The sequence below is a fragment of the Rhodamnia argentea genome, chromosome 3, assembly GCF_020921035.1.
Source record: "Rhodamnia argentea isolate NSW1041297 chromosome 3, ASM2092103v1, whole genome shotgun sequence".
NCBI lineage: Eukaryota > Viridiplantae > Streptophyta > Magnoliopsida > Myrtales > Myrtaceae > Rhodamnia > Rhodamnia argentea.
The window spans coordinates 33,323,431-33,347,978 of NC_063152.1; the positions used below are offsets into that span (position 1 = coordinate 33,323,431).

Sequence of the window (24,548 nt, forward strand, 5' to 3'; positions counted from 1 at the left end):
ATGAAACCCAGGGGGGAAAGACATCTCCTGTTTGGCTAAATAAAGAGAGAATTTTCATTTTTTTTCAGTAGGTTTAATTTAATTTCTATTTTATTTTAATGAGTTATAAATCGGAAAACCAACAAATTAATTTGATGGTTTTTTTGTCTCTCTAATTAATTGGCTTAAATTGCAGCAAGGCAATCATTAAAAATAGTCATCTTCATATGGCATCCTAGTAACAATTGGAATTTCGAAATCAATGAATTTTGATGCTGGTTCATATCCGTAGTTGGGGGACTAAACAAGAAATGGAATATCTTCGATTATTTAACTCGAATTACTTTTATATATCTGTGACGGGATGCGTCTTGTAGATGATTTTTCCTGATTTCAAGATCGTAGATTCCAGAAAGCGATTGAGCAAAATATCGTTTTTTGTATGAATTATGAAAGATTCGATATATTAAATAGGAGAAATTTTAGGGTACTACTTTGCATCTTACTATCTTAGATGTGATTCTTTTCGAAATTCATTTCTCAAACCCTCTTCTTCGAAAGAAAAGATCCTGCTAAGATTTTAACATTTTTGGCTAGATGTATGTATCTTGAATGTATGCTCGTTCGATATTCTGTGAGCGAATTAATGAGCATCAAATAGAATGATTAAAATGATTACTGCTTCCTTTAGATTTCTAGACACATTTGTTGGAATACATCATTTCATATTTTGACCTTTTCTTGTAATCGTTAACAAAAAAAAGAAAAGAACATGTCTCGAGTTTTAAAGGATTAAAGAAAAGTTTAGTGTGTGCATGAACATGAGCAACTTTCTTTTTTGGCAGTCTTTATTTACCATCGGCACGAGCTCTTTGATGTTGCCTGACAACCAAATAGGTCCTCCAAAAGCCGCGTGCCTCCACCATTATAGAATCCCGTTGGTCATAAATGTCTACCTAAATTGTGGATATTTTACAAGAATAATAGTATTCTTCGAAAGAAAATAAAAAAATATCTTAATTTATCATCATCAACAAAAATATTTTTCATCGACTGTCATTCCGAGTGCTACAAGCGATTATTTTTACAAAAATATTCTTGAAAAAATCATTCATTTCCCTCGAAATGAACAAGTACATAAAGAGCTCGATATTCCGGGTGGGGCCGAGTCCAACAACACAATTTCCGCCGCCGCCACCGCCATCTCCACCAGCACCTCCCTTCAATTCCAACCCACCACGGCACCACCGTCCTTTTCATTGCGCAAGTAAACTGGAGATGTTCATTCCACTTTCGGTAACTCGATCTCTTCTGTTTTCTTTTAAGAGATTCTCGATCCACAATTTGAGCGGACGGATGGACAAGTAGCAATCGCATTCAAATGGAGGGACCGCTTGCTTGATGGACTTTTTCAAAGCATGAGGAGAGTCGTCACTTCACACAGGTTTCTCGAGCATACAAGAGGGTAAAGCTGTAAATTTACAGCTCTCGCTCCAAAACCATAGAATATTAGGCTCCGCTTATTTCTTTACAAAACATTTTCCCAAGAATAATCGACTATATTGTTTACAAAATATAAATGAGCAAAAAAATATCTTCATCGCTCACGAGACTGTTTGACTGTTTTAACAATAAAAATATTTTATATCAACTAATTATTTCAAGCGACAAATGTGATCATTCTAAAAAAAATAAAAATAAAATTCAAGTCATTAATTTTTTACGAAACAAATAGATGTTTAATCAAATGAACTGTTTTCTCCGATGCGGTTGACCTGCTGGCAAGGGCAACTCCGGGTTAGGGCCAAGACCAGAATCGAATATCAAGGACTAGAGAGCGAGCATAGAACGGAGCACGCGAGTCCAATCCCATGAATCAGGAAACAAGGACAGAGTGAACCGCTGAGAAGACGGCAATTAAGCATGAATCGGCAGAAGAAACGGCTGTAACTCTTACAAGTACCGTCCACGGCTTGAATCTGCTTCTAGTTTTGTAATCGAGGCACTTTTAAGCTTCATTAGAATGTGCTTCGTCAGCCCTTCGCTTGACTTTCTTTCGCTTGTATTATCCAGCACAGCGGCACATACACAGAAGTAGCTCAATCCACCTCCCATCTCCCCCGGTGCAAGCGGCATAAATGACGATGTCAAACATCTTCAGCCCTTCTTCCATCATTCAGACAAAATGACCCGTCATCGAATTAAGAATCCTCACAAGAATGAACAATCATTCAGAATCTGCTATAGTCACAAACATGTAATTAGTCATCACATAACGATTCGAAGTTAAAACTTAAGCTCCCATTAGGAACAGACAGCAAAGTCAGGAACTACCAAACTGGGCGGTAGCGGCCATGTTAAGCCTCCAAGGAGGTCCATCTGTACATACTGACCAATGCATTAAAAATGCACGTAGACAATACTTCACCAAGTAGTTCAAAGATACAACACACAAGAATGACTGGCGAATCTGTACACAAGATTTATTAACACGATTGAATAATCAAGGGGTACAACCACTGCTCAAAAACGCAAGAATAGTTCAAAGAGGAGAAATGGCAGACTATTTCCAGTTGAGAACTTCTGCCTCACTTGAGCTACTTAAGTGTCCACAGACCAACCAAATCCATGACCACGAACACAAGATGGACTACCAGTTCTCCTTTACTATTTTCGATTTCTCGAGAATGAACTTCCCTTCCTTGTACTTTTGAGTTTCTTCATACGCCCTTTCATACTTCCACCCCAGAACCTCGTGGCAATCAGAGCAGTATACATCTGCCACCGTGTGAAGGCCGGTCAAGAGCTGCCTGTCCTCCTTCGGTCCAACCATAACGTTCATTGCATGGGAGAACAAGAAAGCTCGACTGTTTCTTCCCTGACACCAACATAGTAGCAAATTTATTGAATTCTACCCCCTAGTTCATCACACTCCTGGTTGCAGCATGGTGACAACAATCACCAAAGCTTCAGTATCCTTCGTGTGAATTCTACTATCCACACTCTGCTCTAGCCAACATCATCAAGCTTATTTCATACCCTCTTATAAACAAAGAATTCAAATGGTTTTTGGCTTTGAAATTCATGTCGTTTGTCTGAATTTTCTCGATACACTCCATACCCTTCTAACAGGTACTTTGACTCCACCCCACCAGCATGTCTAGTACTTAAACTTCGCAGTAACTTAAAACATCTAATACCTATCTCAAATCCGCCTTAGGAAAGGCGAGCCTATGGGGGCCTAGAGAGGTTCGCCACCCCTCAGCCTCTAGGTGTGGTGTAATCTTTCGAAATTGTTACCTTTGCTTCATCCCCTTGAGCAGAGATCCCCCACGATCTTTGGCTCGCAGGCCCCCCAACAACCCCCCCAACCAAACAATTCAGTCTAAACTTATGCACTAGCCACTCCTCGACTCTGACATTGGGCAGTTAATTAGTTTATCCAATTTCCATCCAAGGCAAAGGCCCCCATATTCCAGACCAACGCACGACCAGAGCAATGTAATGTAGAGTAAGTGATCAGATTTAAGAGGAAAACTAGTACTACCTGAAAACTTTTGGAAATGACATCGTCATGAAGCGCCACATGGTTTCGGCAATGACAGCAACAATACAGCCTCGGACCGATCACCTCCGCCATTGCCCCTACGCCAAACCACGAGCAACCAAACTACCTCGCACCTCCCTAAAGATCAAGCTCATCAAAAGAGAACGGCACAAAAGATTCTCAGTGCAGCTCTCCCCATTCTCAGCTCAGAGACCAGAGCAAATCACAAACTCAATCAGCATCAGGAAACCCTACCTACCTTCCTTCGAACAGGCTCGGGTTCCCGGGTCGACTCAGTCAGCGGCACCGACGAGAATCCAATTGAGGTCACAGGCACTCGATCGAAGAACTGAGGACGGTGAGCAAAAAAGGGATTCAGAAAAGGGAAAGGAATCGAGAAATGGAAGGAACCGGAACCGTTCCAACGGTAGATTCGCGGGGGGCGGAAAACGTAGATTGAAGCCGCGAAGTATCGAAACTCTTCGAATTCACGCTTCTTGCTCGAGGATTTACTGAGTGGCGAGCTGAACTCGCAGCTCGATCCGATCGATGGTTTCAATTTCAGCAGATGAACTGGTGGACCGGAGGGAGAGGGAGAGCGCGGGTGTGTATCGGAGGTCGGCGGAACTCCATGATTAGAAGACGGCAAGTTTCTTCTGGCGCCGCTGGACCCCGGAGTTTCGGCGGAATTACGAAAATGACCCGATGCCGAGCTGATCATCCTCCAAATTTTTTTTTTATTAAGTCCAATTAAAACAACTTAAAATTACGTTTGTTTCGCGACAAATTAGGGCGCCCATAATAATACTTTTGCTTCAAAAATCAACTTCCGATCAGAAATTAATTTTTCTACTTCTGCTTTAAAAGTTGATTAATGGTCATAGAAATTTGTTTAGCAATAGTTGAAAATTTCTAATTCTAAAACATTATTAACAGAAAATATTCTATGAAAAATTATTGTCGGTCGCGTAAAACTTTCTACTTCATTTTCAAATTTCTTTAAAAAATAAAATTTATTATTAAAAATATCATTTACTTTTTTAAAAAAATTATTATTTATTTTTTACTCTGCGCGGTTGGAGACTGCGATTCGACAACTGGAGACGGCGACTCGACAGCGGCGGCCGCGCGGTCGGAGACTGCAATTCGACAACCGGAGACGGCGACTTGACAGCGGCGGTTGGTGAAGGGAGGTGGGGGGCGGCGAGCAATGACTCGCGATCAAGGCCGGCGGTGGGTGATGGTTGGCGATAGTCACAGGCGGTGATGGGTGGTGGTCGGCGGTGGTTGGCGATGGTCGGCGGTTGTCGGTGGTCAGCAATGGGTGGCGATGGAAGTTGGCGAATGCGAGCCCGATCAAAAATAGGGTAAGGGCGTAATGAAAATAATGTGAGGCAAGAAGTACTCTATGAGTTTTTTTTTTTTTTTTTGGTCCAAGAAGTACTTATTGAATTGAGAAACTACTTTTTTGTATTTCTCATATTGGGAAAAAAATAACTTCGGAAGTAGAAATATTTTTTAGAAGTAAAAGTTTTTACCAAACGAATTTCTACTCCATAAATACTTTTGGAGCAAAAATTCACTTTCAGAAGTGTTACCATACGCCCCCCTTAGTTACTTAAAAAAATACTTTCTTAAAGATGGTTGTTTATGTATGGCTTGAAATAATTAGTAAATAAATACATTTTTATCATCAGCAACAATTTATGTCCAAATATTAGGGATTAGTGATTTCATGTTTCGTCAAGTTAGGTTCAGTAAATGTTCTACCTAGAACATGAAACCCGCCCACCGAAATATATTCCACTTTTTTTGGAACCTTAAATCTACTATGTATACACAGTAACCTATCCGGTCACAGTTTCTAGGACTACCCAAGTACCACATGTATTTTAATTGAACGATTGCAATGAATTATCACATTTAATGACTATTGCTTACTACTATAATATACTGACCACAAATCATATTTAGATGCACGAAGAATAGAAAAAATTAACAAAGTAAAAGTCTCAGCCATAAATATTACCGGAAATTGAAGCTCAAACTAATCCTTCCAAATTAGACATTCATTATCGAACGCCATGGAATACCTTAGGATTGCGCGAAGACATCATGCTCACCCCTACTAAATGTTTTCGTAGACGATAAAAATATTTCCATTTCATTCTTTTTGCAAGTAATACAACTATCGTTTCTAAGGGAATGATTTTTAAATCATTCATCTCCCACATATAAATTGGATCCTTATCCCTCCCACCCAACAAAGTTCACAGATTAAACCAACGCATACTGCTAATCCATCGGTCACCTGAATTCGAATTAACAGGAATCCATCATTATGAGTTAGATGATGTCGGGTTAAAATAAAGCCTTTCTGAATTCTCGACGTCACATTAGAGAATAGCTTTTGAATTAAACCGATTTATTATTTGCTTAGCTCTGTATCTGACTCGATCGTTGTTGTTGTTTAGCGTATTATACTGGTGTCCACACCAAAAAAGAAATATAGGAGCAATGTAGCCGACATTCGTCGAAGAAAGCCTATCGAAGATACAAAAGGAGCGAAAAACATCCGTGTTGAGAAGAATTAGTCGATATAGAAGCACTTGGTCGACAAGAATATCACTTTAGTCGATGGAGCTTCCGACAAGAAATAGTTCGAGTGCTGGAGCAAAAGTGTGTACACGAGGAAGACTAATTTAGCCGATGGGAAAGAACCTGTAACGCAACAGTGACTATTGTAACCACATATTTAAATATGAAATTATTTGTAAATTTACATTCAGCAACCGATTTTGTAACCGTCGACTGTAATGCATTCCTAATCAATTACGGAACTCGACGTTCTTTAGCAAATCTGTTATTGTCTTTACTTTCTGTGCAATTTACATCGCTAGAAACGGTTGTTCCCAGTGTTCGTACTTTCGAAATCTCTATCGATTACTTTGATACCCGGAATTTTACGGAAAAACCCTTCATAGTCTTGATCAAATACATATCGATCCATTCACAACTTCGAAACGGCATTTCATCTTCTTTCCGGGGGACGACGATTGGATGAGCTCGTGCTTCATATTTGAGAAAATGCCATTTGGATCTTGGCATGATTTTTGTGGTTGGATCGTAGTGATCAAAAGGTCTTGGCAGATCTTGGCTCACATGGAGGTACCCTGGAGGCGCGGCGCTGCCACCACCGACGCGCAATTCTAGCTGGCAAAAAGAAAATCAATTAATTGATTAATTAATAATTGATGCAACTATTAAACCTTGAAATTACCAAAAAAAGGAGGCATCCAGCAACAGCATGCAGGATTTCTGGGACCACCCATGGGTAATCTAAACCTAAATCTTTGTTCTATTATTGTTCTTGTTCCTTTTTTTAGAAATCGGGTACTGTTAGTATGACATTATGATATTATAACTATGAAATGCTACCATAAAATTAGATATATATATATTTTTCATTTATATTAATTGTGATTGAGATTGTATTTTTATATCGTTAGACCGTTAACTCCTCAAATCCTTTGAAAATCAAGAAAGACGGCTCAAAAAAAAAAAATTACTTATCCTTTTTCTTGGAGTTCTAAAAAAAAAATCATTTTTTTAATCGAAAAAGAAAATTCAATAAGGGGTCCAATGCAATTTGTAAGATTTAAATTTTATTCTCTCGTGCTCTGCTGCAAAGAATTACAACGGTTGAAAAGAAAAAAAAAAAATCGTACTACATGCAGAATTTCTTGAACAAGTAAATAGCTGAACTTGGCAAAGATTGAACGATGCTCAACTCCAAATTTCTGCTCCTCACATGAACCAGCTGCCGCCGTCGGTGGTGGCATACACAATGAGTCCGATCGCCATCACTGCAAGCGCCGGGATACCCCGCGAATGCGCCGAGGATGATCCCACCGGTATCGACCCGAACACGGTGGGGTAGGAGGGGGAGATGTCGGGCAACGCGCCGGGCCCGTCGGACGCCGACGGGGAGTAGGCCGATCCGTTCGCGTACAGCACGGAGATCTGGAGCTTCTGCTTCTTCTCGCAGTGGCCGGCGGCGCCGCTGGTGAAGTAGAACACGCCGGGGGAGGTTGCGTTGAAGAGGGAGTTGCCGTCGCTCATGTACAGGATCGGATCCGTGACGTTGCAGGCGTCGTAGGCTTGCCGCGTCACCTGGACCACCGAATCCTGGCTGGGCGGGTACAGGAACACTGCATTTGGCGGAAACGAATGTATCATTTTCGGAGCTTTTCGACTCGACTAATCTCTAACCGATTCGCCCGCCGCCGAGTTCCGGCGATGCGACTCGAGTTTCGATGCGAGAGAGAGAGAGAGAGAGCTTACAGAGGGAATCGCCGAGCTTGAAGGAGTGGTACTTGGACCACTGGGCGTAGACTTGAGAGTCGGATTCGGCGGGGATTCCCCAAGCGTCCAGGTCGCCGACCTTGTACTGGTAGGAGAAGACCTGCGCTGAGATCAGAAGAAGATGGAGGGCGCAGAGAAGCTGGGAGCTCGGGCTTCTGAGAATCGCCATTTTTCTTTTGTACGCTAAGCTTTTTTTTTTTTTTAGCTTTTCTGCTTCTCAGAAGAACCTCAGGAGGGAGGCACAAGACTTGGGAGAGGGGGAGAAAATCTTTTATTGGTTCAGTCAGAGTCCAGATTGGTGGAGAAGAAGGGGAGGGGGCGAGTTCTGGTGAATTTACCACATTGCCCCTCTCATGGGCTCCTTAGCTTAATTTATTTTTTACTGGTATAAAGTTCACTGCTTTGCTATGAAAAGAAGATGCGATTGACCACCTTTATCTGTTCTTTCTGTAAAGAAAGGCTCGAGAATTGCACCATAGGAGCCCCAAAAAAGGCTCTTTGACAGCTTAACGTGTTTTCAAACGCGCAACTTCAGGGCGGGAAGAGAGTTCAATCCGTAATTCTACTTCACTGCTATGGACATCTGGGGGAGTGTAGTGTGAATTTCGTTAACGGATAGCCTCCGAAACGCTTATACGGTCCCACAATCAAGGTCTTTTTTTAGCGACGGTACTCGACCCCGCTAGCGAAATTCTCATAATATTAGCATAAGAGGAAGGTGAAACATTAGACAAAGGGGGGCAGATCTGTCGGGAAGATAAAAAGGAGCTCATCAAGAATGATATTGGGAAAATCTCTTTGCCGATGGCAAATGAGTAATACCCATCACAAGGGCAAAGCCCCCACTAAAAAGAAAAAATGCCTGATCTCTCTATAAATCAGTGGTAGGGACAAAATTGGGAAACCGGAAACCGAGCAAGAAGACCAAATTGACCAATGATAGCACATGGTCCAGTTGGATAGTCATATTCAAGAATAAAACACATTATTATTTGATGAGTTTGAGAATGGACATCAAGAAAATCATCATGTGGTGTTGGCAGAGGAGCATAGTGAGAAGCCTGCCTGTCTCCCCCGCCTCACGTAGTGTCGTCACATGGGTGTTTGGGAGCGTCCATGATGAGCAAAGACGATGTTTTGGTGAGAGAATGAAGGGAAGGGATTCAATTTGCTTTGTTCCTGTTGACAGTTTATGAAAGATTGGGAACGTCGTTATTTGCTTGTGTATTTTTTTTTTTTAGGTGTCCAGTCTTATCTGGAGGCTCATTTATTTCACGAAAAAATGCGATAATTATGGAAAATGATTTTTGAGAATTCATTTTCAAGGAAAATAATTAGCTTTCCTTTGTTTAGTGATATGTGACCGAAGCCGTTTTCTAGTGTTTGGACTCGATTCGAAAAATAATTTTCAATTTCACGACTTTATCTCGGGCGAAAAGAACATTGATTTTCTAAGTATTTTTTTCATTTGAATGGTTTTTATTATTTTTATTTATTTATTTTTTAAAGGGCGAGAGGCTCGAGCGTCGCCAATCCGGCCACCGAAAAAGGCCGACAACCGGCATACAAAAAAATAAAATAATAAATATAAAAAATGAAAAGGAGAAATTCCGAAAAGTATTTTTCTCTTTAGATATAGGAATTCACTTTCCTAAATTCATACATGGATATTTTCGTTGAACGGGAACGTCGAGAAGTGTTTTCCGTTAAAATGACCAACTTTTGGTTGTTATTGGCTTGCGTAAATCTTTTTTTTTTTTGTTTAATCTTCTTCGATAGTGCGTTCATTTCACGAAAACTCAATAATTAAGGAAAATCATTTTCAAAAAATCATTTTTAGGAAAATAATTAGTTTTTCTTTGTTTTATGATATGCGATAGAAAATGTTTTCTAATTTTCAGATCTTATTTGGAATATGATTTCAATCTCATGACATTATTATCTCATGCAAAAGAAATTAAATTTTGATAATTTTTTATTTTTATTTTTATATTACTTTTGTTTATTTTTATTTATTTATTATTTAATTTTTAAGGGGCGAGACGCTCGAGCGTTGCTAATTTGACCAAGGGAAAGGCTGGCGACCGGCGGAGGAAGAAGAGGAAAAAAATTTAAAAAATAGAAAGAAGCAATTTCGAATGTGTTTTCATTTCACCTCTTTAAATTTAGAAATTCACTTTCCTAAATTTTATAAATGAATATTTTCGTTGATCGGAAAATGTTTTCCGTTGACAAATAATTTTCGGCGAACCAAAGCGATGAAAGTCCCGAAAAACAATTTTCTTGAATCAAACACACCGTACGATACAGTTAAAATTGGGTAACCTTAAATGGCCAGTAACATTCGATCTAGCAAAATATATAAACTGAGCATCATCCTCGATAGGAACCGAACAATCATTATCTACAAATGAACTGTCTGTGATGCAACTTTGCCCTGCCATTTGAATATTTGAAGAACATGAGATACACAATTGTTTCCGCTTCCTCAGCTGAACTTCTTCACCATGCGTGCACTTGTTTTAATTTTAACTAGTATCTCATATCAACCTGAGTGGCCTCTTTCCATTTGAATACGTAGACATAGTGCACCTCAATATGTTGGAGATTACTGGAAATACATTGATTATGTCGTACAGAAACTGTTTCTGATCATAAAAACAAGAGCTCGACTGTACCGATTTCATGTGTGATAGGCACGAGATTCGTGAGCACTCCGTCCAGATTCTCGACAGTAGAAATACATTTGATTGAGCAATGATCATGGTTCAAAATCCTAGATCGAAACTTGGATGCTTGGCCTTCACTTTCAATGGATCCCTATCTCCTTCAGGAGCCGTCCTTTTGTGATTAGCATCATCATGAGAACCGTGTGAAAGAGATGCGTCTGAAGCAAAGATTATTGCTGCTGCAGCATTTGGGGTCAGCTTGCTCATGAGAAGGCTGTAAACTATAATTGGAGCAGATGTATATATGCTAGTCATACAGAGCTCAGTGCGATTGAGAATGTCCATCAGGTAAATAACGAACTAGGTCTGGACTGGAATGTATTAGAGAATTCAAGGAGGTCCTGATGCATCTAGTTCGAAAATTCCCTACAAGCAGTTGCTATCTGCTGCTAACCTGCTTGAGCTTGGACACTAGTTTGCACCAACGAGTTTCAACAAATATCAAAACTCACTAAAGTTCTAAATGGAGTAGGACAAGTAGCTGTGAAATACCTGGGAGTTGCCAATTCCGAAGCCCAACGTAGAGTGAAATTCGTTGAAATCAGAGGCTGAGTTTGATGAGATTTTACAATGTCAGATGAGGAAACATAAAGTACGAGAAAGCTAACATTAAAATTCAAAAGAATACTGAAGTGAGAGAAATCACACTAAAACCAATCTCTTAAGACTTCATAAGACCAGATAACTTTTCATTGCCAGTGGTATCAGTTAAATTTCTCCATAGAGTAATCACCATCACGTAGAGGCTTGGTCTTGGAAACTCTCCTGATGCAATCAGTTAATTTTAGCTCAGTCCTTTTTCATTTTAAATCACTTTGTTTTTTCAATCAATTTGTATGAGTAGCTTTGTGTTGGCAAGTTGATCAAGGCCATCCGATTATGTTATGAATTTTTGCTGCTATACGTTGAGGTTGTAATTTTGCCCAAATTTGAGCCTCAAATTGATATTTATGTTAGCATTTCGACGAGCTCTTGCACAGAATTTTGATTTTCATTTGCAGCTTAAGGAATTGTGAGGCACATTGTATTTCTTTTGGGGGGCCTCAGAAAAAAAAAAAAAAAAAAAAGTAGCCCGATCCAGATAGATCCGACTCGATGTTTCAACTCTGTTTGTTCTCGTTTCGGGTCGGGTCAAAGTGTTTTGGGTGGGGTCAGGTATCATGAAGACCCGACCTGACCGGACTTGTTGACACCAATATCTATGGAAGAAAGAACTAGATGCTCCAATTCGGAATCATCTTAAGGTGACCATATCACAGGTGTACCATGTAAGTGCCCCACTTGGTTAGGGAGGTAGCAACTTCCCTGTAACATGTTCTTTCAATATATTCATTTACAACTCTATCTTCTTACACCACAGATCCACCTAAATAACCTCTTCAGTGCTTCACTAGGACATTACAATTAGGATGCATCGAGATAAACTACAACTGAATATCATGACGTTATTGACACATCTGAATAGCATCGGGATGAATCAATAATGCTGCAAACCTCCCAGGATTGATTGATCAACTTTAGCACCATCACGACTTCCCCATGACCTGTCCTCAGTTCTCCAGCAGCGCGACATGGTTGACAATCATTCGAACCTATTGGCACCTTTCCTTTTAATAAATGCTCCCCAATATTAACCAACTGAGAATTGCATAACAGCAATTTTCCGGTTCCCAACACTTCGTCTTTCCCGGGAAATTTATTCACTGCGACTTTCCTGTTAGCATGATACAGTGCGACCTAAATGATCCAAGGGATGGAGCGGAAAAGTAATTCCAGGACCTTATGGACCTATAAAAAAGAGGTGCGAAAGGCCTTTGAACGTTTTTTTATGTAGTGAAATGCACTTGAATTAGTGTGATGTTTGGGGCACATAACGAACCACTACCCAAACAACAGAACTGATTCATGTTGGATCAGCAAACAAAGTGGCCAGGCCAGTTTAATAAAACAAACAGTGGCTTGAGGATGAAAACATCCTTGAAAGTTCTTAGGAATGACCTGCCTCTCTAGGGATCCACGAACTTCAAGCTGCAAAAAACCATTATGGTATTTGGCCTACCATTCTACATGACAGGAAATTGCCAATCTCCAAGTAGGACATGCTCAGTTGAACTAACACAAAACAGTAGGAGAACATAGCCCACAAAAGAACATTCACATGCTCCTGCGTGTCGAAGACGGCTGAAGAATAATAATGGACCTGTTATTGATTTCATTATTTCGGCACCCTCAAGCTAAAAGGAGGCAGTAAATACACAGCAATGTCAAGAACGTAAATGGCTACCTAATGAGAACTTCATTAGAAAATCTATCAGGGATTAGAACGAGCAACCGGCTTTTTAACGAAAACTTCAATAGAAAATGTAAAAACCATAGAGGGATATGCTGAGGAATCCATGTAACTCTCCATTTCCCTCCTCTTTTGCACGGGGTTCTCTCAAACAAGAATTGTTCGTCAATACCTAAAGCATGGTGCTAGAGCTAGGAAAATATCAAGAACATAACCTGATGAGGCGACTTGTGGATTTTCCAAGTGAAAGGACACCCTTAGACCACCTCTGAATCACAAAGCCAAAACCTAAAAAGATAGTTTTATATTTGGTGAAACCTTCTATCTACTATGCCTTTTTTCCTCTTTGAGTCAAGAGTGACATCTGTCATGTCTAAGGAATTTCAAGAATCCATCTGGTTAAGCAGTTTTGCTTATGACAGGTGCACGAGTTTCCTAACAGGAAACTTTGATTTCACCAAGAAAAAAAAAATGTGGGTTTATAATCACGTAAGAACATGCAACAAATGTAGAGATAAGGCAACTAGTAAACACTTGTGGCAATCTGGATATGCATCTAAGCGAAAATCTGACCAGTTACACTTGATTTTCCAGCATCTAATATAATCCCCTTTGCCCCATTCTGATGCATCTGGTCATCTTTTTCTTCTGAAAGAGTAGTAATGAATACATGCTTCAGGGTATAACATTTGGAATCAGGTAATCATTGTAGATCATGCAAAACATGAAGAGAAGGGAATCATGCTCATTAACAGAAAAGAAGAGATAACTTGGCAACAGTGTCATATCTCTTGATCTGGTCAATTAAGAAAGTGTTAGCTACAAATATAAACAAACGAATTGACTCTTGGCATCTTCAAGTTCAAGAATTTGTGGAAATGAAAATCCCATGAACTTGTGTCCTTCAAACTTCGAATCGCATTGCGGTGCAATATCATTTTGGTGAGTATGGAGTATCTCCCAATAACATCAATTGCAGAGCAGCTGAATGATGGGATCGATGGGAATAGAAACAATCAAGGAGAAAATTTTGATAATATCTTGGCAGTTAAGACTTTAGGCCAGGTGGTAAGGCAATTTGCCAACTTTAACCAAATGACCAGGAAATTCCATCATCTCCCCAGGGCTTACTTCTTCAGCTTTGTTCAGGAACCTGCTATCTAAAAGTTTCCAGCTCGTATCATACAAGAAAACCAGGTAAAACACCCAAAAAAAAAAAAAAAAAACAATTAACAAAGGAAGGAAGAGATGACATTTAACTCAGCAACAAGAAAGCTGGTATTATCTAAGGTTAAAGATCAGTAGGAGATGTAAACTGTGTAGCTTGACCTGCCTAGTCATAGGTCCACTGCATGTACAACGTGAGATTATTTCTTCGACTTTTGAGTTAATTGCGTTGTATACAAGACATGCCAATCTACATCAAAGGGAAGATCACGTCAACTGCAGTGCTGAGACAACAATAACAAACTTACGAATATAAATAACAGAATATTCAGACCACTTTTCTGAGGGAATGTTTGGAAATGTGCTAAACAAGCTCCCAATGATTTTCAAGAGAAGCTATGGCAAAATGTGAACATAAAACCGCTGTGAGAGGATCTATCTTGACCTTGACCAGATTCTATGTCACGGCCAGGCTTATGCAGAAGTCCAAACTCACCTGCCTGACCTACTCGATGTGCTTGAGTTTGGACCCGCCTGTAATATGCCATACTTGTTCATTTCATTCTTCTTGAATTCTGGGAGAAAAAAAATGCTTATCTTTCTACCCAGCATTAACTTGTAATCGAGAGAGATTGGACTAAATAAGATTTCAACACCAACCTCTTATAATTTTCTGCGATGGGGTTAGGCTGATCCTCTTCTGTTCGTCCTTCTCCACTTTGGTCTTCTCATCTTCTTAAAACTTAGGCCAAGGGGATCATACAATAATACAGGTGGATGATATCGACGTTACGAATGCATGAGTTGTCAAATTTCAAACCATTAAAGACACCGGCATGAAGAAAAACATTTATGTAAGAACAGGCAATGCCGGCGCAATCAGATACTTGGACGATCTTGTTTCTGTGAAGGGAAACTCTTCAATTAGGAACTTTATTTTCTCGGCTGCAACTGTAAGTATCATCTAGAGGCTTCTGCCCTTCTTCAGGTTCTCCAAAATCAACCAAACAAGCTTTGAACGTCAGTGTCTCACCGGAACTAACAACAACGTCATTCTTAAAAATCCTGCATTCCAATAGCTGCTTACTGTCATCATACAGCATTACCTGTCAAATATCGAACCATCAATCATGGCATGGACTAATCTACTCAGAACAGAGAGCACAAAACAGGACAATCCATGATGACAGACAAAATTGATATCCTAGACAAAATCACATTCGGTCGGAATTCTGTATAAATTCAAGAGTGTACATCGATCAATGATCTCATTGGAACCACATATACACAAAAGTTTTAGCCATTGAATTGTCAGCCGAGCAGGTACTATTAATTGTTTTTTTTTCCTTTCTTTTTTTGAGCTTTTAGCCTCTAATGTGGAATTTTGTTCCTTCACACGTGCATTCGAGGCATTTTGTGCGCGATAATGTGACTGATTATATAATCAATGCTGGTCTTGAGATTCTTTGCCTGTCATAAGTGATAACTTTTTCGCACATCGGCAGTAATGTCTTGGAACATCCATAACTGTGGCTGCAATGCATTTCTTCTGCCTGCTGAAAGAATTTATAGATGTAAACTTCCCCATTGCTCCATTCTTTTCTTCTTGGGGGTGGATGCTTTTCTTGCATCGGTGGATGTGGAATATGTGTTATTAACACAACACGCAACTTTCCAAGTTGTTATTCTTTTCCTCTCCTCTTCGCAACTCAGCAGGCATACATGTTCAGAGCAGAGCTTGGTGACGCATCACAAAGGATTTCTCAAATCATTCTCTCTCATAATCTCCACTCATCATTGTCAAGTAGTACAACACCAATGGCCGAGTCGGTTGTTTCGTTCGTGGGGCAGACAATAGGAAAGCTGCTCATCGACGAGGCCAAATTCTTGTGGGGCGTGGAGGGCAAGGTCAAGGACTTGCAAAGGGAGCTGGAGCTGATCCGGTGCTTGCTGAGGGATGCGGATTCGAGACGAGAGCATGACGAAACGGTTAGAGCATGGGTTGTGCAACTCCAAGACATTGCCTATGATGCCGAGGACGTCGTCGAGCTATACATCCTCAGAGTAGCTCCGAAGAAGGAACGAAACATCGTCAAGGCGTGTGCTTGTTTCGTGGCAAAGTGCATGTGCGTGCAGGCTCATGAGGTGGGGACGGAGATTGATGGCTTAAAATCTAGGATCTCCAATCTGAGAACGAGTATGCAGGCTTACGGCATACAAATGATGCAGGGAGGCGAACGCGAACACGCGAGTGCTTCCGCGACGAAATGGACTCACGCCCATTTCGAGGAGGATTTTGTTGGGAGGGAAGATAGTATTAAGGAGTTGGTGAAAGAGCTGTTGGAGGATGGAAAACAGCGGAGAGTTATTTCCATATGGGGAATGGGTGGTTTGGGTAAAACCTCGCTCGCTAGGAAAGTCCTTGCTCAAGATGAAGTGAAGAACAATTTCACTGGCGTCGCTTGGGCTTGCGTATCTCAAGAATGCCATGCGAAAGACGTCTTGGTGGACATTCTCGTTAAGTTAGTCCCTGATCAAAGAGAGAGGATTATGCAGATGAGAGATCAAGAATTGTTTGAAGCTCTATATAAGATCCAACAAGAGAAGAGATGTATGGTGGTTCTTGACGATATTTGGACCAAAGAGGCATGGGATGGTCTTCGAGACGCATTCCCGGTCATGAACACAAGAAGCAAGCTATTGATAACGACCCGCAACAAAGACGTAGCGAAGTATATCAATCCTCAAGGACTTCTCCACGAACTTCGGTGCTTATCGGACCTGGAGAGCTGGGATTTGCTGAAGAAGAGGGCGTTGCTTGAAACGGAAGGTAAGGCTTTTTGGAGTTTATTATCTAACAGATTGTAGCTTCAAGAGATTTATTGCTTCAAGAGGTTATCATAGTCGGAGACCTTGGGACAAATACCAGGTACTTCATTGCTCGGTCTGACCTTTTAGAAGGTTTAACAATTTATGAGCCAATAGTCAATATGGAGTTCAAATGATCGATACAGTCACTAGGCATCAAAGTTTAAATTTCAATGTTTTGATATTTGGTGCGTTTCTTTCATGGAAAATGAGTGATTTGAAAAACATTTTAGGAAAAATGATCGCTTATATCTTTTGAAAAAAATAAATAAAAGAAAATTATTTTCATTGCGCACAAAAATAATTAGACATAGATTTTTTATCGATGATGAAAATATTTTTGGTTGACTAATTTTTATAAAAGATATAAGCAATCATTTTTTAAAAAAAAATATTTTCCAAATCACTCATTTTTCGCGAAACAAATGCGTCAAGTACCCAGTGATTATACCTATCCAAAACTTTGCTCCGCCTTTCCTGTGATGAGGAAAAATGTGTTGGAGGCTTTATATGGCCAATAATTTACGCTACTTTACTGGGAATTCATGGAACAATGGTGAGCCTAGCCGTGTTCCTTCTTCCATAGGCTTCATCTCAGGTAAACCTTTATTGAATTTTTGAATAGTTGATCCAATATTAAGAGTTGGGATTGTTCGGAAAATCGTGAACTGTTATGCGATAAAAGAGATGGGAAACATAAAATTCTCACTTCACGGAGATTACTAGCACGCTCAAGTTATCCCTGCGCTGCTTTTGTTTTTCTTCATCGGGCAGGATTATTCTTCTTATAAATTTGCTTGAGTCACTTAATTCAAGCCACATATAACAAAGACAATACATCCCGTTTGGCGTTCGCTAATTTAGGGTCCTTGATCTTCTAGGCATAGATGGAGCCACCTATAGGAGCTTGGTTGTGGTCCCAATAGTCTTTCCCCTTAAAAAAGCATAAATGAGCCATAGATTATAAAGAAGCATGGCACTATATATACGTATATAAAAGCAATATATTCATCGTAATTTATCTTCTTATGACAGTTGTATCTTCCTATGATTTGCTGAGTTGCAATTTATTGCTTGATATTGTGCAGTAGTTGATGGAAACATGAAGAGGTTAGGAGATGAGCTCCTTAAGAAGTGTGGAGGATTACCCTTGGCTGTCAATGTGCTTGGTGGACTTCTGGCGGACGACAATGAGTGGGAGAGGGTTTACGAAAAGATCAATTTGTATTTTAGTGATAAGAGTGATGTATCAAAAGTGTTGGCCTTGAGCTATGACGATCTACCATGGCATCTAAAGCCGTGCTTCCTCTATTTGGGTGGTTTTCCAGAGGATGCACAAATCCCCGCGAGAAAAGTTCTTCGCATGTGGATCGCTGAAGGCTTTGTGCCGCCCAACGCATATGACGAACAGAGAGAAATTTCAGCAGAAGATGTAGCAGAGCAATTTTTAGCGGAGTTGGTTAACAGGGGGATGGTTCAAGTACGACTCAACTTGAGTGGAAAGGTCAAAACTTGCCACCTCCACGACTTGATGCGAGACTTATGCGTCTCCAAGGCCACGCAAGACTGTTTTCTAAGAATTCTTAACGTTCCGCAAGACAATGGGACGGAGGATTGTTCTCCTTCGATGGCAGTAAAACTCGAGTCGAGTTGCAAGATAAGGAGGCTTTCTCTCAATAAGCGCATGATTCCGGAAGCGGAACAAATACGAAGCACTATGCTCCACCTTCGAACTTTGATGTTGTTCAATTTTCGGGGATGGGAGCAACTTCAACCTATTTTCATCAACTGTAAGTTTCTCAGAGTCCTGAAGCTAGAGAAAATTACTATGAGCGAAAACTTACCTGAATCAGTGGGAGACCTAGTCCATATAAGATTCTTAAGTTTAGCAGGAAGTTGGTTCCGAAGCTTGCCACAATCCATGGGGAACCTTGTACTCATGGAGTTTTTGGACGTGAGTGGGAGAGAACTTGATCGGGCAACCATGCCAAATGTGTTCTGGAAGATGACAAGGTTGAGCTATCTCCGTCTTCCCTACTTATATGTCGTCAAGGAGGAATTTCATGGCGACCAAAAGAAGTTGCGGTTGGACAGTTTGAAGAATCTACGGACATTGAGAAACTTTAGTCCGACCTACTGTGATGTGAGCGACCTAGGCAAACCGACCAATCTGCAAAATCTGAGCTTTTGTGTTTCCGACGCGTTGGAGATAATTCCCCAACTAGTCAAATTCAATTTGAAACATCTTCAATCCTCATCTTTTACATTCTCTGGCCGTCCATTCACTAAAGATGAGTTGAGTAAAATGTCAAGCTATCACTCACCCCGTAAGTTGTGGATAGGAGGAAGCATAGAGAAGCTGCCGGAACATAGGTATCTACCTCAGCGATCGACGAAGCTGGTCTTATTTCACTCCTATCTAAAAGAAGATCCGATGCCAATATTGGAGAAATTGCAGCACTTGGTTGTTCTCATGCTGAGGTTTGATGCTTTCGTGGGAAAGGAAATGGTCTGCTCTGCAGGAGGCTTCCCTCGGCTCAAGCGTTTACTTCTTAATTGGTTAGGAAATTTGGAGGAGTGGAGGGTCGCTGAAGGAGCCATGCCTCGTCTTTCTCAATTAGGGATCAGTTGGTGTCCCAGCTTAAAGGCGGTGCCCGAAGGAGTCCACGCCTACGACAGCCCTCAAGACCTTTATGCCGATCATCGTAGCATGTATCGTGACGTTTGGAGATATATTCCCGGGGTGAGTAGTATTCCCTTCCGCTCCTTTATCTTCATCATCACAAGAATTAATGTGAGGGAGAGGGAATGAAATTTTACATCTGGTTAATAATTAACGTCATGGATATGGGGACACGAATACAGTCCAATCGTGATCATGCACCCCTCCGAATCCGAGTCAATACCTTTTGATTGCAGGGGAGATCGAGGGACGTGGATATTTGAGAAGATTAGGTAAACAACAGCTTGCTGAGTGATTAATATTTTTTTTCTTTCTTTTTTGAGAATGTCTCTTCGTAAGTCGTCATATAAAGGTGTTAGCATTTCTCTTCTAATAAATTTCATCCTCCCTTTTTTTTTTTTTTTTTTTGTTCTTCTCTTCTTTTTGTCGTGCAGCAGAGAAAAAGAGGACGGAGAGAGGGAAGAGCATCGGAGTTCGTACTAGAGAGAACTCTCCGGTAACAACGCAGTTTCATTCGGTGTTTTACTCGGATCACGGTTCGATGATATATGACGAATCTCTTCACCGTTTTATATTTTCAAGAATTTGAATATTATGATTGGGACTAGAATGTTTATTTATTTATTTATTATTATCCAAGCTCAACTATTTGAAAGATTAAGATGAGTCCTCTTTCATTTGAGCTACCTCATGAATCAAGCAGTTTGGGCTCAAGAGAACTTTGGTCCTTTGTGCTTAGGATAATGAGACGAAGAATGATAACATTCATAAGGGGTTGAAAAAAACAAAAATTTGAAAAAGACATTCAAGTCATAATACATTATATATATTTATATTTATATTCCTTTTCTCCCACTTAGCATAAAAAAAAGTTATCGTGACTTAATGACTCTATTTTCTTTACCTTCTTCTCTCTCGTTACTAATCAAGACATATCATAATCAATTTAGTCTTGTTTGCATTCAACAGAAGAACGGGAGGGGAAGAAATCTGGGACATTCGATTAGGAAGAACTCCCTCATAATGAAGTTCCATTGCTTGAAGCTTCTGAGGAGTCCCCAAGTAAATCTGGCATCATCGAATCGTCGTCGTTCTTATAAAAACCTTATATGTTTATGGGATGTTGTACTAATTTGCCATTGAACTTGTTTCATGGCAAAGAGATCCAAAGACAAGAAACTTATCTATTTTTTTTCTTTTCATGTGGTATGTAATGGTATTATGTTGTTCAGTGTCTGTGTCCGAACCGTGTGTGGTATTAACTATGTTGTGATATGTTTCTATAGCAGTCGAGTAATCTTCAATGGTATATTCCACTGTTGTGTAACTTACAAAGCCGAGCCCCATTAATATTCTGGACCTAATGCTGCTTTTACTGTAAGCTTGAGCATTATTATTTTTCCAAGTCTAATTTTCCTCGTCAGTCGTTAAGCCGCGAATAGTACGAGTAGTCAGAGAAAAGAGGATAAGCAAAAGCTCCCAATGGAAGCGCAGCTGCTTCTGCAATCTCTGGCCCTCCCTATCTCGCCCGCATCGAGCCGTCCCTCGTCCCCGCGCCGCGGAGCCTCCCTCAAGACCGCCTTCCGCGGACGCCACGCGCACGCCCGACGGGTGCCTCGCACTTTGGTCGCGAAGTGCAGCGTCTCCGAAGGCGAGCAGAGCGGCGACTCGAAGGACGCGCTGTCGGGCGTGGTGGGCGTGCGGGTGGAGGAGCTGCTGAGCAGGGAGGAGAACCGGGGATTGCTCGACGGGCTGGAGAGGGCTTCGCGGAGGGTGGACGAGGCCAGGAGAGAGCTCGCGGAGATCGAGAGGCAAGAAGTGGAAGCTCGACGGATGAGGAATTACATCGAACAGCTCGAGAGCAGAGCTTCTGAGGTGCTTTCACTGACCGTAGATCGTTCAATTATTCCTTCTAAAGGAATTCTGCATTGTCTATGGGAACGTAGGAAGATTTGGGACGCAACCAGCTTTCTCTTTTATCTTGAAATTTTGGGGAAAACTGCGTTATGAGACTGGTATAAGCGATTCATAGCCTTGACAGTGCCAGCGGCAATGAAGAGAGAGAGATGATCTTTTGAGCTGCTTGCAAGTTCCTCCCGGTCGATTTGAGCTCACTCTGATGTGAATTCGGCTCGAGTTTTACATAGTTTGATTAGTCAAGTATCAAATTTTTGACTAGTCTGATCGTCACATGATATCGCTGAGGTGGTAACACTAGAATCACTGCAATTTCTGTTGTTTTTGTTGTGTTTTTTTATGCTCAAACTGGAAATTCGAGTTCAAGCTTGAGTTGGAGCTTTTCTTGGGTTGTGCTCTGTGATATTGAACCAAGCCCAAATGAGCTCTGTGTGTCAAAATATTATGCACTCCGACTTCGAGCTTGACTAATCAAGCCCGACGGAACTCGAGTTGATCCAGTCTTCGTTTTCAAGTCAGACACAGCACAGAGACGAGTCATGTCTCGGTCATATATTTGGTCGGCAGAACACGGCTTGATTGCTCTCCTGATCACGACATTACTCCGTTCTTTGATTATTGTTGCGTCTCTTACATGGAAATCGTTGTTGCACGTGTTGAAGATTGCAGAATCCCAGAGGGAACTATCGGAAGCAAGGGCCTTGGTCGAAGAAGCCGAGCGCTCACTCTCCCGAACCGCCAAAGCTCGGGATGAAGAACGAGATGGTGCGCAAATTAATCGCGAAGAAGAGAGATGGGAGTCTGTTAAAGCAGCTTCTGTATCTGCACTGGTAGGTACCCTCGCGGGTCTACCGCTATCGCTCGCTCAGGTGGCCGCGGTGTCCCAGCTGGTACTCCCTTCAGGGATCGACTTCATCAGCTGTGCGCTGTTCGGGATCACCTTCCGCTACGCAGTCAGAAGAGACTTGGACAACATTCAGCTCAAGACAGGAACGTCCGCGGCTTTTGGATTCGTTAGAGGTACATGCTTCGAGCTCACGGACTGAGGAAAGCATTGTCCGAACGTTATGTAACGATCTTGTGCCGAATGTTCACCATCATGAATTTGCGATGCAGGTCTTGCTTGCCTGGGCGCAGGCCCGCCTCTGGAACTGAATTTGGAAAGTTTCCTATCGCACGCCTTTTCCGGCGCGGTGTACATCGCCGAAGGTCTGCTTATATTTGTTTTCGCGGCGGTCGCTCTAGAATTCTGCTTCAAGATGCGGGTTTTGAGCCCTTTTCCCATTGAAAGGCCAGAATCAAGAACAGGTTAGACGCGATGTACATATGTTTTTATCAGCTGATCACACAACGTTATTCACTGCCCAAAGTCTGCGATTTCTCGACGCCATTGCCCCGGCTCGGTTCGGGTAGTTTAGTCTCGAAAACTGGTCGAGCGGATTAAAGCGAGAAGGAGTGAGTTCATATAAGAACCCAGATGGCACACTAGTTCAGTTGGTACAATTTCTATGATCCTAAGATGGTGAAAGCTACATTGATTTTCTGGAGGAGACAAGTAGAGATTTGCAGCGTGAGTTTCATCATCTCTCCCTCATTTTCTAGCTATTGATACAAGAAATCGAGCATGCCAAAATTGGGACTTTCCACATCAATTGCAAGATGAGGAAATTGAAGTGGTGGTATCAGATCAATTTACAATAATTATTAAGAAAAAAATTTATATTGGAAAATAAAATAATCATAAAATAAAATAAAGCTCCTGCCAAGTCCAATCTTCATCTGAGCAATCTCCTGCGCCTGAGGCTCTTAGCGGAAGCCTTGGACACCAAGTAGCCCACGCCGAGACACGCCACCCATATCCCGACGTCGACGGCCCACCTCACCCCCTCCGTGTTCACTTCCCAATCCTCGCCGTCCGCCCCCTCCTCCTCCTCCTCCTCCTCCCGTCCCTCCGATCCGCACTCCCCCTCGCAGCAGCAGCAGCGGCGGCCGCCGTCCGATTCACTATCCGATTCTCTCTCCTCCGGAATGTCCTCCAGCCCGTAAAACCCTCTGTTGCTCTTCCTGCTCCTCTTCCTCGCCACCATCTCAACCCTCTCGCACATCGCCACGTGTCCCTCTGCCGCCACGCAGACCTCTGACACCCACCTGGCATCCGCGTCAGCGCCCGCCAGGATCTCCCTCTCCAGCGCGCACGCGCACTCCAGTCTCCATTCCTGCCCCTCGTCCCTCCGGAAGCTCCCCTTCAGCGCCTTCTCCTCGCCCAGGTACACCTCGAACCGGAGGCCCGGCCCGGCCCGGACGCGGTCCCGGGAGCCATAGACGACGTCGCCGCTGCGGCCTCGGGCGGTGACGACGCGGTGGAGGGTGAGGAAGGTGGGCCGGTCGGGGCGGACCTTGGAGCCGTCGATCTCAAGGGCGTGCCCGGCGATGCTGGGGAGGTAGAGAAGGGTGAGGGATTCGGGGAACGGGTCCGGCACGGGCGTGCATCGGGGGGACGAGAAGCGGACGCAGAAGGCCTCGAGGTCGAGGCGGTCGCCGGCGGAGGAGGGGCGGAGGTGGGGGAAATCCGTTGACCTACACATTATTGTCCGAGCAATGCTCCGTTATTGTCGACGAAGAAGAAGAAGAAGATTCTTGTATTTCGACGATCTGTGAACGAATGCGAGTGACTGGGTTATATGGTGGGAGCGGTGGCGGGGACGGTGGGAGAGGGAGGAACGTGACTGGAAATCTAGGGGTGGGCGAGAGGCACACGGTTTTTGGAGGGTCAAAGAGCGGTCTTCGATATGTCCTTGTCTTTTCTTATATTTTTGAAAATTATTTCCATGCAAAATAACAAGATAATCGAGAAAAATTAGTGCTTTTTTTTTTTTTGTTCTCCTTTTTGTCGGAACAAAAATTGATTTAAGAACCCAATGAAATCATCCCTTATCATGAAATTACTACCCTTCCCATCCTCTTCAGGTGTCTCTCGACTCTCAATACTTCTTGTTATACCAT

The 24,548-nt window shown here is 42.0% G+C and overlaps 5 protein-coding genes across 6 annotated transcripts; 2 read left to right on the forward strand and 3 right to left on the reverse strand.

Annotated features, from left to right (window-relative positions):
- Positions 1 to 2,437: 2,437 nt before the first annotated feature.
- Positions 2,438 to 4,123, reverse strand: LOC115748024 (protein yippee-like At4g27745). Its single transcript, XM_030684390.2, has 3 exons — positions 3,786 to 4,123; positions 3,527 to 3,664; positions 2,438 to 2,857 (listed from the first exon to the last, which is right to left on the reverse strand). The coding sequence occupies exons 2-3, from the start codon at positions 3,617 to 3,619 to the stop codon at positions 2,630 to 2,632; spliced, it is 321 nt and encodes a 106-aa protein (XP_030540250.1). The 5' UTR covers positions 3,620 to 3,664; positions 3,786 to 4,123; the 3' UTR covers positions 2,438 to 2,629.
- A 3,055-nt stretch (positions 4,124 to 7,178) lies between these two features.
- LOC115748023 (early nodulin-like protein 1) lies at positions 7,179 to 8,176 on the reverse strand. 2 transcript variants are annotated; one of them, XM_048276899.1, is made up of 3 exons: positions 7,871 to 8,176; positions 7,321 to 7,737; positions 7,179 to 7,263 (listed from the first exon to the last, which is right to left on the reverse strand). In XM_048276899.1, exons 1-2 carry the CDS (start codon positions 8,058 to 8,060, stop codon positions 7,334 to 7,336), a joined length of 594 nt encoding a protein of 197 aa, XP_048132856.1. In that variant the 5' UTR covers positions 8,061 to 8,176; the 3' UTR covers positions 7,179 to 7,263; positions 7,321 to 7,333. The 2 variants fall into 2 exon arrangements, with proteins under 2 accessions (XP_048132856.1, XP_030540249.1); XM_030684389.2 differs by having other exon boundaries at positions 7,179 to 7,737.
- A 7,528-nt stretch (positions 8,177 to 15,704) lies between these two features.
- LOC115747985 (putative disease resistance protein At1g50180) lies at positions 15,705 to 19,757 on the forward strand. Its single transcript, XM_030684336.2, has 2 exons — positions 15,705 to 16,907; positions 18,034 to 19,757. Exons 1-2 carry the CDS (start codon positions 15,800 to 15,802, stop codon positions 19,755 to 19,757), a joined length of 2,832 nt encoding a protein of 943 aa, XP_030540196.2. The 5' UTR covers positions 15,705 to 15,799.
- A 1,284-nt stretch (positions 19,758 to 21,041) lies between these two features.
- LOC115748021 lies at positions 21,042 to 23,125 on the forward strand. Its single transcript, XM_030684387.2, has 3 exons — positions 21,042 to 21,503; positions 22,208 to 22,565; positions 22,662 to 23,125. Exons 1-3 carry the CDS (start codon positions 21,111 to 21,113, stop codon positions 22,856 to 22,858), a joined length of 948 nt encoding a protein of 315 aa, XP_030540247.1. The 5' UTR covers positions 21,042 to 21,110; the 3' UTR covers positions 22,859 to 23,125.
- On the reverse strand, positions 23,066 to 24,186 carry LOC115748022. Its single transcript, XM_048276898.1, has 2 exons — positions 23,288 to 24,186; positions 23,066 to 23,255 (listed from the first exon to the last, which is right to left on the reverse strand). Exon 1 carries the CDS (start codon positions 24,128 to 24,130, stop codon positions 23,321 to 23,323), a length of 810 nt encoding a protein of 269 aa, XP_048132855.1. The 5' UTR covers positions 24,131 to 24,186; the 3' UTR covers positions 23,066 to 23,255; positions 23,288 to 23,320.
- Positions 24,187 to 24,548: the final 362 nt, after the last annotated feature.